Genomic DNA, 17,100 nt, shown 5'->3' with positions numbered 1-17,100 from the left:
GCAGAAGAGGAAGACGGGCTGATAACAGCGCTAGAAACTTCCATTGCGTTTTGGCTTACTTCGTCCTCCAGGTAAGAAGTTTCCTTGCAGCCCCTAGACCAGCAGCAAGCAGTCGGGAACGAGAGAAGGAAAAACTGCACGTTCCTTTCCTCCTCTTTCCCCTCCCCGTCCCTTTGCCCCGCTCCCCTTTTTCTCGTCTCTCCCACCACCGCCTGAAGCAGAACCTCGACGTACAGAAATGGAGGGACTCGAGTTTCTCTCCATGCCAAAAAAACACAAAGCTTTAGCGTTTAAATTTCTGCACCTCCGGCTGCTCTTAAAGGCACAGGAACAGGTCCAGCCACAAAGTAGCAACCCCTTCACCAAGAATAAAGCAGGCCAACATCCTATTTGGACATGTAACCCCTTGACTTCGGTGGGAATTACTCCCAGAAAAGTATGTGCATAGGATGGCAGCCCTGCCGGGCTGGCCTACTCAGAAGTTAGCCCCATGGATTTCAGTGGGAGTTATAGCCAGGTATGTATGTAGGATTGCCGCTTTAAGACTTCCAATCCCGTAAACATTTGCCAGGAAGGAAGCTTCAATGGTTGTGAGCCTGGTTATGTAGAGCGACCCTATGGAAAGGAGGACAGGGCTCCTGTATCTTTAACAGCTGCATAGAAAAGGAAATTGCAGCAGGTGTCATTTGTATATATGGAGAACCTGGTGAAATTCCCTCTTCGTCACAACAGTGAAAGCTGCAGGAGCGGTACTAAAGTGACCAAATTTAAAAGGGGGCAGGGCACCTGCAGCTTTAACTTGTGATGAAGAGGAAATTTCACCAGGTTCCCCATATATACAAATGACACCTGCTGAACTTCCCCTTTCAGTGCAATGCAGCTACTCTGCTATCTTCCTTTAATTTAAAGAGGTAGCACAAGAGTTCTTTTTCAGAGAGCAGCTGTAGTGATAGTTGTGAAGGAATGCTGAGGTCCACCTAGTGTCCCTGCAAGGTAGGCCCAGGACCAAATGTCCAATTTCCCAGGCAGCCACCTCCCTAACCCCCGGGAATAGCCAGCCCTTCAGAGAATAAGCACGCACAGACACACCTTAAGGACTGAAGCGGTTTATTTACACACACACTAAAACTAACACGTAAGGCTCCAGTCGGTGCTTAAGCAAAAGCGGGAGGGGGCAGAGGGAAAGGGAGAAAGGTTAGGAAAGAATAGCAGCAATCAAACATACACTTAAAATAAACCCACCATGCCACAAAGGTGGCTAGTCTCCCCTGGAACATCTTTAAATGTTCCAGGGGAGCAGTTAAAACACAAAAAGACACTTTAAAACACAAAAAACCTTTCTAAAACCGAGCTATCACCCAGCCTGACAGTGATTCCACATTCCACATGTGTGTAGCCTCAGGGAAGATGGCTGGCTCCGGCTACCCACTCCTTTATCTTTTGGGGTCTGTTTTGGCATTGTGACCCATCTCAGCCAATCCCAGCCCCACTCAGGCCATTGGCGCCCCCTCCCTTGCAGATGCCCCCCCACCCTCACCAGGCCATTGTTCCCACCACTGAACACTGAACACCACCTCCCTGGAATGACCTTGGCCAGGCTGATAATTCCCCAGGTGGTGGTGTGGAAGAGATGCAGCGCTTAGCTCAGCCAACTATCCTCTGAAATGGACCTTGAGAGCTGCTCTCAGGCTCTCCCTCCCTCCTCCCTGCTAAGAGGCCAGGACAAATCTCAACAAGGCCAAAAGAACCGAACAAGGCTGCAAGTCCATATATACAAATGACACCTGCCAAAATTTCCTTTTCAATACAACTGCTAAAGATACAGGAGCCCTGTCCTCCTTTTCATATGGTCACCCTATGTTCAGCAATCTTATATACATTCAAATTGCTTTGATGAACTCATTCTTTCTGCCTCCCTCCCCTGATTGATTACAGGTTCCATGAACATTGTAAATCAAAACTATCCTACATAAACAAAGTTCTCTACTACTAGCTGTGCCCGGCGTAACATACGCCGTTGTAGCATATCTTAAAATCTATTAATTAAATATCGTCGGGGCGCGGGCTGCTTGGAGGGCACCGATACAGCGTTGTCTGGCAGACCTGGGGATCAGGGAGTTCAGGGGGAGGGGGAGCAGGTGTCCCCCTCCCCCCAGGGTTCCTGTCAGCCTTTTGCTGGCTGCCCAACTTGCATGAGATTAGGCCAGGGCCTCAGCTAGAAGCAGGCAAGCGGCCTCCCACCCGGCCACCAAGGGCCCCCGCCGTGCCTTGTTCATGCTCCGGACCATGGCGCTACCCCCTTCGGGGGTGGGGGGAGTAAAGAGGCGGAAAGGGGAGTAGGATTACCTTGGAAAGCCTGGAGGAGTCGGGCGAGGGGCTTAGCAACCTATATCAGCTGACGTTACACGTTGTTACTGTTGCTTAGCAACCTGTATCAGCTGATGTTACATTTTACTGTTGCTTAGCAACCTGTATCGGCTAAAGCCTGTACGGAAACATACCTAAGCGTTTTATATATATAGATTACAGCTATAACCGGTCAGAAGTGTTACTCTCTGTTCCTGATACACTCTGTTCCTGATACTACCCGAGGGCAGTAGAGGGTACCAGAGCCTGCCCTGGTAACTTACAAATTGCCTAGTCAGGGGCCATGAGGTATTTTTACAACGGAAGGATAAGCTCTTTTCCTGTCCGTGTGAGATGCAGCTCAAGGTCTGGAATGCATATGGGACACAGGAAAGAGCAACAAATGGTTGAGGAGTCAGGAACTGGGTGAGAAGTCAGGGCAGAGCCGGTTGTGATTCCTCTGGCTATTCTCAATTTTATTGCTTCAGGCGGCTTGGGGCTGGTGCCAGGGTTTCAGGGTGCTTGTGTGCTTTTTCCTCATGGGAAACAGAATATTGGGGATTTCTTTGTCACTGGTATTATATGGTCGCTATGTGATGTTCATGTCAACAGTCTAGCTGCTGCATTTTGCACTAGCTACAACTTTTGAGTTGTCTTCAAGGGCAGCCCCACATAGAGTACATTGCAGTAGTCTAATTTGGAAGTTACCAGCCCATACACTGTCTAGGAACAACCTAGCCAATTCCAATTGCCAGTCACTGGTTGGTTGGTTTGTTAAACTTATCCTGCTTTTCCTCCCAAGGAGCTAAAGACAGCATATAGGATTTCACATACAGCCTAGTTATCCTCAGAACAACTCTGTCAGATAGAGAAGTGAGTGATGGTGACCGGCCCATGGCCACCCAGTGAGCTTCCTGGTCTGAGTGGGAACTGTGAATATGATCAAACGTTTGAAATATGACAATACTTTCTCCAAACCCCCCCCCCCAACTTATCTCCTCACAGTTTGCAGAATGACGTCCCACATTGTCACAAGATCCTCTCGTGCTTTCATTAAGAGACAAAGGGCTGCAGCAGATCCAACTCAGGTAACTGGGGAGAGGAAGGGCAAAAATACCACGCCTCACACTTATCCGTGACTCACTCCAGATTTAAAGACCTCAGCAAGCCAGTGTGTTAGGTGATGGTGTGCAGTTCAGCAAGGACTTTTATTTATTTATTTTATTTATTTATTACCTTTCGATATTGCCCAGTAGCCAAAGCTCTCTGAGTGGTTCACAGAAATGAAAACCCTAAAATACAACATGATAAAATATTGTTAGATAAATGTTCTTCGCCCAGGGACAGGATCCAATCAGCCCCAAAGCACGACTCCACACTTCAGCGACAGAGGGTTCAAAAGCGCTTTACTGATTATAATCAAGATCTGAGTCTCTTTGAAGGCGAGCAGTCAGACAGAGAAGTAGAGGATTCAGTACAACATTTGAAGCCTGCAAGGGGCAGTGCCCAGTAGCAGCATGAACCAATCAGAACGTAACACTGGAGCATAGCTAATCTTTGTTAAATAACCCCTTTGCTCTACTGTAAGCTAACTTTTGGACTGGAGCTGAGGCTCTTGTTTTTGTTAGATAAGACAGACACAAGGAGACACTCAAGGAGACACCCTCGCAAACGTGACACTTCGCTTGCTGCATAATGGCTACTTCATAGTTTCCTTTTGAAAATGGAGTCACCTATGCTAACAATATAATATAGGCTTTCACAGGAAGGTAGGCCCACATGGCTGGACTCACATGCAGCATTGCGTTGTGGGGGAAATTAAAATGACAGTGGAGGTAAATTCAGTCGTGCAGGCCTGGTGTTTCTGGTAACTCTGCAAAAAAGCAGGATGGACCAGTTCCAACACCACAGCAGTGGCATTTTCTTAAGGATGTTGTGTGCTGGGCCTATACTTACCAAATTTAAAAAGTTGCCACATGTAAACTAGGCTCTGACTGAAACCTCCAACAATGATAGGCTGAGAAAGCGGGATAGTGCTGTAATGGCCCTAACCGTCTTTCTTCATGTAGTTGTGTATGCTTTATATTATCGCTCTTTTGGTCAGACTGCTGAATTCAAAGCAAAGAGCAGAGCTCTCTCTCTCATGAATGTGGTTGCTGGGATTTTTCTAGACGGGGCTAATTTGGCAATCTTTCACTCTTTCAGGACCCCACGAACTTTGAGGACGTGGCCGTGTATTTCACAGAATCTGAGTGGGCTCTGCTAGATCCGGATCAAAGGGATTTATATCGAGAGGTCATGCAGGAGAATTATGGGAATGTGGCTTCGCTGGGTAAGGACCTTTTTTTCTCTTTGGGCTCTTTTAGACCTACAAAGGATAATGATCATGATCATCCCGCCTTTTGTCTAATGCTGGGCCACAAGGCGGTATTAAAAAATTTAAAACGTATACATTTAAAACCTATAAATAGAAATATACCAAGTTAAAAATATATTAAATATATTCCAATATTAAAACATTTAAGCATTTAAAATGACATCGCTCAATATGAGCCAACAGTGCGATGTGGCTGCAAGAAAGGCAAATGCTATTTTGGGCTGCATTAATAGAAGTATAGCTTCCAAATCACGTGAGGTACTGGTACCTCTCTATTCGGCCCTGGTTAGGCCTCATCAACTGCACCCAGTTCTAGGCACCACACTTCAAGAAGGATGCAGCCAAGCTGGAAGGGATTCAGAGGAGGGCAATGAGGATGATCAGGGGTCTGGAAACAAAGCCCTATGAGGAGAGACTGAAAGAACTGGGCATTTTTAGCCTGGAGAAGAGAAGACTGAGGGGAGACATGATAGCACTCTTCAAATACTTAAAAGGTTGTCACACAGAGGAGGGCCAGGATCTCTTCTCGATCCTCCCAGAGTGCAGGACACAGAATAACGGGCTCAAGTGACAGGAAGCCAGATTCCGGCTGGACATCAGGAAAAACTTCCTGACTGTTAGAGTAGTACGACCATGGAACCAGTTACCTAGGAAGGTGGTGGGCTCTCCCACCCTAGAGGCCTTCAAGAGGCAGCTGGACAGACATCTGTCAGGGATGCTTTAGGGTGGATTCCTGCACTGAGCAGGGGGTTGGACCTGATGGCCTTGTAGGCCCCTTCCAACTCTACTGTTCTATGATTCTATTATTCTAGAAGCTGCTGTTTTTGGCTTCTGAGGCAGAGCAGCCACGTCTAGAGGAAGTGATATATGGCCGTGTCTAGCAAAACTGGGGCTGCTGCTGTTCCTGCCAGGGCTAAGATCTGCGGTAGGCTCCTCCTCTTTGTGTGGTAGGCTTGAAGAAATTAGGAGATGTCACAGGGCTGGGGGAATATTGCCCATTCAGTTTAGTGGTGTTCCAAGTTCTCTAACCCAGGACCAATCTTTCCAGAGCCAGGACTAAGGATTTAGTAGGATTAATTGGGATTGTGGTGGACAGCTCGATGAAAACGTGTACTCAGTGTGTGGCCGCTGTAAAGAAGGCAAATGCCATGTTAGGCATTATAAGAAAAGGAATTGAGAATAAAACGGCCAGTATCGTACTGCCCTTGTACAAATCTATGCTGCGACCACACTTAGAATACTGTGTACAGTTCTGGTCACCACACCTAAAAAAGGATATTATAGAGCTGGGAAAAGTGCAGAAAAGGGCAACTAAAGTGATTAAGGGGCTGGAGCATCTCCCCTATGAGGGAAGGTTACAACAGCTGGGTTTGTTTAGCTTGGAAAAAGGGAGGCTGAGGGGAGACATGATTAGAGGTGTACAAAATGATGCAAGGTGTGGAGAACGTGGACAGGGAGACCTTTTTCTCCCTCTCTCAAAATACTAGAACCCAAAGGGGTCATCCCATGGAACTGAGTGGTGGGAGATCCAGGACAGATAAAAGGGAGTACTTCTTCACACAGCGCATAGTTAAAGTATGAAATTCACTACCACAAGATGTAGTGATGGCCACCAATTTAGATGGCTTTAAAGGAGGGTTGGATACATTCCTGGAGGCAAAGGCTGTCCATAGCTACTACCCCTGATGGTTGTGTGCTACCTCCAGTATTCGAGGCAGTAAGCCTGTGTGCACCGGTTGCTGGGGAACATGGGTGGGAAGGTGCTGTTGCACTCATGTCCATCCCTGGCCGATGGCTGGTTGGCCACTGTGTGAACAGAGTGCTGAACTAGATGGACCTTTGGTCTGATCCAGCAGGGCTCTTCTTAGGTTCTTATTTCTTGTCTGCCTTTCAGGGCAGAAGCCTTCACAAGGCAGCTTAAAGCAATAAAATACATAAAAAGTTAAAATATTGAAAGCAATAAAAACATAAACACAATAAATCTGAAGGAATCCCTCTTCCCATATATACCTGCCCAGACCCTAAGATCATCTTCATGGCTCCTTCTCCATGAGCCCCTGCCAAAGGAAGTGAGGCAGGTGGCTACCAGGAGGAGGGCCTTCTCTGCTGTGGCACCCCGGCTGTGGAATGAGCTCTCTAGAGAGATTTGCCTGGCTCCTACATTATACTCTTTTAGACCCCCGGTGAAGACTTTTTTATTTTCTCAGTATTTTAACAATTTATCAACTTAATTTTTAACTTTGCTGTTTTGTATTAATTTCTGCATTGCTGCTCAATTTTTATCCTGGTTGTGCTTTTATATTGCATTTTATACTATGTTTTTATACTGTCCGCTTGTTTAAAATTTTGAATGGTTTTCATGGTTTTAATTTTTGTAAACTGCCCAGAGCACTTCGGCTATGGGGCGTTATAGAAATGCAATAAATAAATAAATGCAACTGCAGAAATAATTGCTAGGATTTATTCAAATTTCACTAGAGGCAAAGCCAGCAAATTAATTTCTCACCCAAATCATCCAAGTTAAAGCAAATTCTCTCTTCCCCAAGCAGGACCTCCAGTTCCAAAGCCTCAGCTGATTTCCCAGCTGGAAAAAGGGGAAGCGTCACGGGTGCTGGATCAGCAAGAATTAGGAGAAAGCGAGATCCAGACGGGCAGTTCTTCTGCTGAGAGATCGGATACACCAGCTCTCAGGAAATCATCGACAAAGAGTCAAACCTGCAAACCATCCCTCTCTCATTCAACATCATTTCACACAGGTAGGGAACTCCAGTTATTATGTCTTTGATGTTGTGCCAGCGGGAGGAGGTTAGAGCTACATCATGGGAGTAGTTTTATGTGCCAAATTGACCGGACAACGTACAGCTGATAGAGTTCGATCCAGACAAGATGATGGTGCCGCTGGTGTGTTGTTTGACCTGGAAGTTGGTTCTATGCCCTTTCTCCATCACATTGCACCGTCCCTTCAGGATCAGGCCTCCAGTTTGGAAGTGCTGATTTATCTAGCTCTGCACTGGGAGCCCATGTGGCCAGTTTCCTCTTCCATCATCTGAAACTGGTATACCAGCTGTGACCCCTCCTGGACAGAGATAGCGCAGCTGTAGTTCTCCATGGCTTGGTAACATTCAGACTTGACCACTACATGGCATTCTGTGTGGGGCAGCCTTTGAACACTTAGCAAGAATTTTAGTTAGGGTGCAATCCTATATGTGGAAAGCCTGCAGCCACCAAAACCGGAGGCAGCTGAGTATCCAATGCAGAGTGGGATGATGGCAGAGGTGATCTTCACCTCTGCGGTCCAGCTGCCCTACATTTCTGCTAGACAGGCAATTTTGCCTATCTAGCAATAGCATTTTTTTTTGTTTTAATTTACAGTATTTATATACAGCTCCCTATCCAAGGATTTTGGAGCAGTGAACAAATGGGATAAAAGAATAAAAGCATAATTAAAAACTACACTTTAAAAGAACAGGTACAGATTGAACCATGGCCAGTGACTCTGGGAAAACTTCTTGGAACAATTAAGTTTTCAGGAGGTGCCAAAAACAGTACAACATTGGCGCCTGCCTGACCTCAAATGGCAGGGAGTTCCATAAGAAGGGGGCCACCACACTGAAGGCTCTTCTCCTGGTGGATTTCAGTCGGGCCATAGGTCCATCTGAAACCACTAGGAACATGCCCTCAGATGACCTCAGTGGCCAAGCAGGTTGGTAAAGGATAAGGTGCTCTCTCAGAAGGCACTTCTGACAGAGAGGGAAGGAGTCTGGGAGAGCCATAGGAAATGGAGTACCGCAGTTGCCCCAATCTCCTCCTCTCCCCGCCTCTGGGTCCATCGCCTTTTCTCCATCTTCGTGCTCCATTTTCCAACTGTGGAGAGGTAGCCAGCACAGTTCGCTCCATGCTGGCTTGCATGGGGAAGGGGGTGCAGTTTCCTGGCTCTAAGATCGGAGTCTTGTCTCCAACCTCGGAGCCAAGAAAATTGAACAGTCCTATGCCCCCTCCAGAAGCTGTCTATGGGCCATAGGATTGCTGTCTTGGTTAATAATATTATTGCTAGACTGCTAACAGGGGCTGTCCATAGGGAACATATCTCGTCAGTCCTGAAAGAACTTTATTGACTGCAGGCCTGTTTCAGAGCACAATTCAAATGGGTGCTTCTTTTAAAACCCTATACGACATGTGACACCCGTAGTGTAAAAATCACCACCTTGCCCCTGTACCTTGCACATTAAGATTACTATAGAATATATCTCCAGGATGTATATCCTGAAGTTAGGTGAGTGGTGACCAGCAAGAAAGGCTACTCAATTGTGATCCCCCATGAGGGAAAGCTCTCCCAAGTGAGATTGTGCTTTGCCTACTCTTATGTTCTTTCTGCACCAAAGACCTTTTTCATTTTCCAAGGCATTTTTAATGTTGGCTAAATAACCTGCTGTTCTATTTAATTTCTGCTGGTTTTAACGTTGATTGCTTCTACTAGCCATCCTGAGTTTATTCATAGTTAAGGGGTGGGATATAAGATTTTAAAATGCATCAAAACGAACACTAGCGGTTCTAACGTAACTCCTACGTTCTCAAGGGAAGGAAGGAACTGTGAAGTGTATCTTGATTTCCCTGGTTTGTATTTTTTGAGCAGGTGAGGAGCAGGTGAGGAAGGAAAAGAGATCTCATCAGACAGAAAGTTCTCTATTGGTAACACCAAAAGAAACAATCTTGCAAAGGCTGAAAGACATTGTTTCCCAGCATGGAGCGAAAGGAGAAGGCTCGGAGATACAGTACGGAGCAAGGAAGAGCCAAAGAAAGCACCCTCGGAAGAGGAAAGGTGCTTCTGAGAAAAGTGGCAATGATCCCGGTGAAATAACACAAGAGACGACTGCAAGACAAGTAGGAAGCTCTACCTCTGAAACTGGAAAGACTGCCCATTCAGCAGAAGCACCATTGAAGTGTTCCGACTGCGGGAAAACCTTCAATCGCAAAATTGCCCTTTTTAGCCACTTGAGATCCCACAAGGTAAAGAAGTCCTGTGCCCTTTGCCAGAAAACCTTCCTTCGCAAAGGAGATCTCATTCGGCATGAAATGATCCACTGGGGGGAGAAATCAGATCCATGTTCAGTGTGTGGGAAAACATTCAGTTCGAGAAGACATCTTATTAGACACGAGAAAATCCATTCAGGAGAGAAGCTGTTTAACTGCATATATTGTGGGAAATGCTTCAGAGAGAGAGAGCATCTTAAGGTTCATGAGAGAATCCATACAGGAGAGAAACCCTATGAATGCCCAGATTGTGGGAGAAGCTTCAATTGTCTGTCGAATTTCAACAGGCACAAGAAAAGTCACAGTGGTGAGAAACCACATCAATGTTCAGATTGCGGGAAGGGCTTCAGAAACCATTCTGACCTTAAGCTTCATGAGAGAAACCACACTGGTGAAAAACCTTATCAGTGTGCTGAGTGTGGAAAAAGCTTCAAGTGTTCCTCGGCCCTTAGCACTCATAGGAAATCTCATAAGGAAGAGAAACTATATCAATGCCAGGAGTGTGGGAAATGCCTAAAGTACAGATTTACCTTTATTCAACATCAGAGTGTGCATAAATACAAATGCTCAGACTGTGAGAAAAGTTTCAGCCAAAGCTCAGCCCTTGAGCACCATAGAAGAAAACACACAGGCGAGAAACCACATGGATGCTCACACTGTGGGAAGAGGTTTGATCGTAAATCAGCCTTAATTATACATGAGAGATATCACACTGGAGAGAAGCCATACAGTTGCCTAGAATGTGGGAAAGGCTTTATAACCAAACATAAACTTTTTCGACACGAGATGATCCACACGGGAGAGAAGCCCCACACCTGTTCACAATGCAAACGAAGCTTCACTGAGAAAGCAAGCCTCGTTCAACACGAGAGGCTCCATACTGGAGAGAAACCGTACAAATGCTCTCACTGCGGGAAGAGTTTCACACAGAAAGGACACTGGGTTGAGCATGAAAAATTCCACCTAGGATCCTACAGTTGTTCAGAATGTGGGAAATGTTACACCACTCCTTCATACCTTCTGAAACATCAGAAGATTCACAGCGGAGAGAGTCCACATAAATGCTCCGAGTGCATGAAAAGCTTCACTGAACTCAGAGCTCTTCAGTCCCACCAAAGAATCCACACAGGGGAGAAGCCATACCAGTGCTGGGATTGTGGGAAACGTTTCCGGCACCGATCAGCCCTTTCCAGCCATCAGAGAATACACACAGGGGAGAAACCGTTTAAATGCATAGATTGCGGGAAAGTCTTTAGTCACAGTTCAAACTACATAACGCATCTAAAATGGCACACAAAGGAGAGACCACCGAAACGTTCAGTTCAAGGAAAAACTTTCAGCCAGTAGTCCAGATTTTACCATCCCAAAGGGAACGCCATTTGTGGGAGGACCTTCAGTAAGGACACAAAACCCACACACGACATAGGGGACGTACTAGGAAAAATGAGGCTGTGTTTCCGGTAATGTCACTGCCAGAAATGGTAGCATAGGACTGGTGTTCCCAAGCCTTCCTTATTTTTGAACTGAGAATCACCACCTTAAAACAATCTAGATCAGCCTTCCTCAACCTGGGGCGCTCCAGATGTGTTGGACTGCACCTCCCAGAATGCCCCAGCCAGCTGGCTGGGGCATTCTGGGAGGTGCAGTCCAACACATCTGGAGCGCCCCAGGTTGAGGAAGGCTGATCTAGAGATTCTTGTCCAGTTTAGAGATGAGTATTAAAACACCAGTGGGTTGGTTGCTCCACCAGATTTACACACACACACACACACACACACACACACACACACGTAGTCTCTGTAAATCTGCTCAGAGGAGTTAGGGGAACTCTCGGAGCAGGTTTGGGGGTACAGGAGGTGTAGGAGAAGATGAAGAAAACCTGTTGCATGAAGCTGACTTCTGTTTTGGATAGGCTGTCAGGCACATCCCAACGGTTGATGGGGCCAAAGGCCTGGCGGGGCTGAAAAATCCAAAAACGCTGCCCCCAATTTCGATTGGATCCAAGCCAATATCTGTGCACATTTGCCTTTATCTCTGGTATTCTTAATGATTTTTCACAGACGTTAAAATTCTTCGCAGTTGCTGTTTTTAGGTTAACTATTAAAACAACAACAAACCCAAGATACTTCGACCACACCCTGCCAATATGATACTTTCTGGCTCCAATTTAGGACTGCCCCTCTGAGATGGGCTTTTCTCATGTCAGGATTTTGTTATGTTGATGAAGTTGTTTTAAACATTCTGTTTGTTCTTCAGTGTGGCCAGACACACTATCGGGTACCCATTGTGAGTTGTTACATGTTTTGCCTTCTTTGACTGCTGTCTTCAAGATTTATATTCTTGATTTGATTTGCATTTCAAACATATACTTAGTGATTTAGAACTTGTAATTTCCAAATGTATGGTTTAGATCATGGGTTCAGAGCCTTTTTCGGAGCCAAATTCTGTTTTGGGGAAGCTCTTTGGGGGCTGCATTTAAGATTCATGTGAGGTACTGGTTCCTCTCTATTCGGCCCTGGTTAGGCCTCATCTAGAGTATTGCGTCCAGTTCTGGGCTCCACAATTCAAGAAGGACGCAGACAAGCTGGAGCGTGTTCAGAGGAGGGCAACCAAGATGATCCGGGGTCTGGAAACAAAGCCCTATGAAGAGAGACTGAAAGAGCTGGGCATGTTTAGCCTGGAGAAGAGAAGATTGAGGGGAGACATGAGAGTACTCTTCAAATACTTAAAAGGTTGTCACACAGGAGGGCCAGGATCTCTTCTCGATCCTCCCAGAGTGCAGGACACGGAATAACGGGCTCAAGTTAAAGGAATCCAGATTCCAGCTGGACATCAGGAAAAACTTCCTGACTGTTAGAGCAGTGCAACAATGGAATCAGTTACCTAGGGAGGTTGTGGGCTCTCCCACACTAGAGGCCTTCAAGAGGCACCTGGACAAGCATCTGTCGGGGATGCTTTAGGGTGGATTCCTGCATTGAGCAGGGGGTTGGACTCGATGGCCTTGTAGGCCCCTTCCAACTCTACTATTCTATGATTCTATGATCAGAAAGAGAGGCCCTTCTCGTTTGCCCACCCGTGAGAGCAATTAGGTGGGTGATCACACAGGAGAGGGCCTTCTCTGTGGTGGCCCCCCACACCTTTGGAGCAAACTCCCATCAGAGGTCCGTTATGCACCATCTTTACAAGCTTTTAAGAAGGCCTTGAAACCTTTTTATTTTATCGTGGCCTTCCCATGATTCGAGTACTGCCGTTGCTCTTGCTGGTTTTATGATTGGCTTTCATTGTTTTTATAGGCTTTTATGTTTTGATTGCTTCTAATATTTTAATGGTTTTATGCATTTTATTGTTGTAAGCTGCCTGGTGAAGGCTTCTTTCCTGAAAAGCAGCCAAGAAATGTTTTAAATAAATAAATAATTCCAGTGCCGTATGAGGCAAAAGTGGGCAGGGCTGAAAAAAATCCCACAAAAAAACCCTATTTTTTTTCTGAGGAAAATTTCAAGCTTCTGATACCAAAGGATTAGGTCGAATTAATTGTCTGTCATGCCCCTGTTGGAAAAGTGCCCAGCTCTGGACCAGAATTGCTACGGTCGTTGCTGACGAAATGTTGCAAACTGTCTAAGAGAAGCCATTCTTAAGATAACCAAAATCAAGTGAATGTTCTCCAGGGAATAGTGAGTACCTGTCTCTTTTAGTAGATGCTTGCCAAAAGAGCAGAGACTGTATTTCCATGTACTTTCTTTCCACAGCTAGAAATGTCCTGTTAGAAGGCTGCCTATGTATGCGGCGCCTGAGAAGATAGTGTATAAATACCTACCTACCTCCCTTGCGAGGTAGGCACATGCTTTGCAGCAATAAGCTCTTGTGCCTCTTTATTTTGCAGAATAAACGTTGTTTGACCCATACTTCATCTCCTCTCCTCCTTGTGTGCTGAATTGGACTTGGTACACCAGGGGCTATTTTTGCAACAACCCCAACTGGAGGAGTCCTTTTTGGAGGAAGAACTAGAGACCCAGGGCACCCTAGGCTAGGGTGACCATATGAAAAGGAGGACAGGGCTCTTGTATCTTTAACAGTTGCATAGAAAAGGGAATTTCTGCAGTTGTCATTGGTATATATGGAGAACCTGGTGAAATTCCCTCTTCATCAACAGTTAAAGGTGCAGGAGCTATACTAGAGTGACCAGATTTAAAAGAGGGCAGGGCACCTGCAGCTTTAACTGTTGTGATGAAGAGGAAATTTCAACAGGTTCCCCATATATACAAACGACACCTGCTGAAATTTCCTTTTCAATACAACTGTTAAAGATACAGGAGCCCTGTCCTCCTTTTCATATGGTCACCCTACCCTAGGCCAGTGACTGCCACCACACCCACAGGAGCCTGAGCCGCTGGGGGAGGTGGTTGCAGGGCCATCCCTGTAAGGGGAAAGGGATTCTGTCTCTAAAGCAGAGGCTGAACAACCCCCCCTGACCCCCGGGGGGTGGGGGCATCACTGCGACAAGCAAGTAAGCCTCCTGTGTGAAGGAGTTAATGTGGGGATGATTAATACAGGTTACAGCCTCCAAGACAGATTCAAGTACTCCAGATGAGAAGGAGACTGGATTCACACCACCTGCTAACCCAGCCTTCCTCAACCTGGGGCGCTCCAGATGTGTTGGACTACAACTCCCAGAATGCCCCAGCCAGCTGGCTGGGGCATTCTGGGAGGTGCAGTCCAACACATCTGGAGCGCCCCAGGTTGAGGAAGGCTGTAACCCATGGTGGTTAACTGGAAAGGTCTCCTCAGGAGTAAGGCTCTGCAAAGGGAGGCTTGATTACGCCAGCCAAGCTCTGGGTGGGGTCCAGCAGGCTTTGGGCTTCACAGAAAATCCAGCCAGCGTTGGAACAACTTGGTCCATCCTGCCTTGAATTTTGGACCGCGCCTGTGATGGATGCCCTGTTTTGTGATCTTTTGGACTGCCTAATGACTCTGTTTCTGAACTACATAACACACCCGATTGATTTACTGTGTTTGATCTTTTGCTTGTTCTACTGGCTGCTCCTGTTGTTGCTCAATCCTCTTGCCTGCCTGCACTCTGACCTCTGCTTGGACTTAAACCGCCTCTGTTACAGCCTGAATTCCACTGCATCTATAACCACAGCAGGATATATGGTCTTGACTCTTTTTAGTGACTTGACAAGATCTCTCAAGCTGAGTACTATCTCATTGGTGCACCGTCTTTATTTTTTAATCGTAGCCTTCAAATAGTTGAATCTTTTTTACTGCACTTATTATATGCTCTTTATAAAAATTGCAAATACAGTTGAGGTTAAAGGACAACTTTATTGAGTACTTCTTTCACCCTGAATGTCCAAAAATGTGCACCTGTTGCCTCTTAAACTTACATTATTTCTATAGAACATGTTACAGGCACGGATTTACAATAAAGAACTCTCTCACACCCAGGGGTGAGAAATGTGAGTTCATAAGTTTTGGAAGCAAGTCTACTCTAAAACTAGGGTGACCATATGAAAAAGAGGACAGGGCTCCTGTATCTTTAACAGTTGCATAGAAAAGTAGGGTGACCATATGAAAAGGAGGACAGGGCTCCTGTATCTTTAACAGTTGTATTGAAAAGGGAATTTCAGCAGGTGTCATTTGTATATATGGAGAACCTGGTGAAATTCTCTCTTCATCACACCAGTTAAAGCTGCAGGTGCCCTGCCCTCTTTTAAATCTGGTCACTCTAGTATAGCTCCTGCAGCTTTAACTGTTGTGATGAAGAGGGAATTTCACCAGGTTCTCTATTTATACAAATGACACCTGCTGAAATTCCCTTTTCTATGCAACTGTTAAAGATACAGGAGCCCTGTCCTCCTTTTCATATGGTCACCCTAATAGAAAAGGGAATTTCAGCAGGTGTCATTTGTATATATGGAGAACCTGGTGAAATTCCCTCTTCATCACAACAGTTAAAGCTGCAGAAGCTATACTAGAGTGACCAGATTTAAAAGAGGGCAGGGCACCTGCAGCTTTCACTGTTGTGATGAAGAGGGAATTTCACCAGGTTCCCCATATATACAAATGACACCTGCTGAAATTCCCTTTTCTATGCAACTGTTAAAGATACAGGAGCCCTGTCCTCCTTTTCATAGGGTCACCCTACTAAAATCACAAATCCAGCTATATCCCCTGACCCTGGACTTGCTCTTTTGCAGAGTATAGGCCTGTTCAGACATAATGCTAATCCATGGTTAGGCCGCTAACCCTCCTGCAGCTAATGGTTAGTGAGCATGTTTAAACTGTGATCGTCTGAACGTTTAGCGTGTCGTTTGAATACTAAGATGCTGTTCAGACGACACGCTAAGCCACAGTGGTTAAGCAATTTGAGCTAAACATGGCTTAGCATGTTGAGTGAGCCATGACTTAGTGTGTTGCGTGAACTATTCCTAACCATGGTGGCTACATAACCATGGTTTAAACACACTCACTAACCATTTGCTACAAAAGGATTTGCAGCCTAACCATGGCTTAGTGTGTTTGAATAGGCTCTTTGTCATGGTTCACACAACATAGTGAACCATAATCTTTAGCTCAAAATCTTTAACCACCATGGCTGAGAGTGTCGTCTGAACAGAGTCTATATTTGATGGTAAAATTCAAGATGCTGGTCTTAACCTATAAAGCCCTACATGGCTTGGGACCACAATACCTGATGGAACGCCTCTCCCGACATGAACCTACCCGTACACTGTGCTCAACATCTAAGGTCCTCCGAGAGCCTACTCCGAGGGAAGCTCGGAGGATGGCAACAAGGGAGAGGGCCTTCTCAGTGGTTGCCCCCCGACTGTGGAATGATCTTCCCGATGAGGCTCGCCTGGTGCCAACGTTGTTATCTTTTCGGCGCCAGGTCAAGACTTTTCTCTTCTCCCAGGCATTTTAACAGCATTTAACAACGTTAAGTTTGTTTTTAATGGACCCCAGAATTGTTGTTTTTAAATGGATACTGTTGTTTTTATACTGTTTTTATGTTTTTTAAAATTTTTGTATACTTTTAAATTAATGTTTACTATTTTTAATTGTTGTAAGTAAACCGCGCAGAGAGCTTCGGCTGTGGGGTGGTATATAAATGTAATAAAATAAATAAATAAAATAAAAGAAAGTTCTGCTGCCCAGAAAACTTGTTAGAATGCTTTTAGGATGTTTTAACAATGTATACTATGTTTTAATCAGTATTTTATACTTGCTGTTGTTCCCTGTTGTTCAGCGGGTAAGAATTATTATTATTATTATTATTATTATTATTATTATTATTATTATTATTATTATTCCTTTCCTAATTTTGTTGCTACTAGTTTTGAAACAGC

At 45.5% G+C, this 17,100-nt stretch overlaps 1 protein-coding gene across 1 annotated transcript; it reads left to right on the top strand.

Annotated features, from left to right (window-relative positions):
- On the top strand, positions 1-11,283 carry LOC134396094 (zinc finger protein 883-like). The gene is made up of 5 exons (XM_063122447.1): positions 1-71; positions 3,352-3,434; positions 4,552-4,678; positions 7,273-7,479; positions 9,357-11,283. The coding sequence occupies exons 2-5, from the start codon at positions 3,360-3,362 to the stop codon at positions 11,099-11,101; spliced, it is 2,154 nt and encodes a 717-aa protein (XP_062978517.1). The 5' UTR covers positions 1-71; positions 3,352-3,359; the 3' UTR covers positions 11,102-11,283.
- Positions 11,284-17,100: the final 5,817 nt, after the last annotated feature.

Source organism: Elgaria multicarinata, chromosome 3, assembly GCF_023053635.1.
Source record: "Elgaria multicarinata webbii isolate HBS135686 ecotype San Diego chromosome 3, rElgMul1.1.pri, whole genome shotgun sequence".
Taxonomy (NCBI): domain Eukaryota; kingdom Metazoa; phylum Chordata; class Lepidosauria; order Squamata; family Anguidae; genus Elgaria; species Elgaria multicarinata.
The sequence above is the reverse complement of the archived record's forward strand: the minus strand, read 5'-3'. Positions and strand labels throughout refer to the sequence as shown.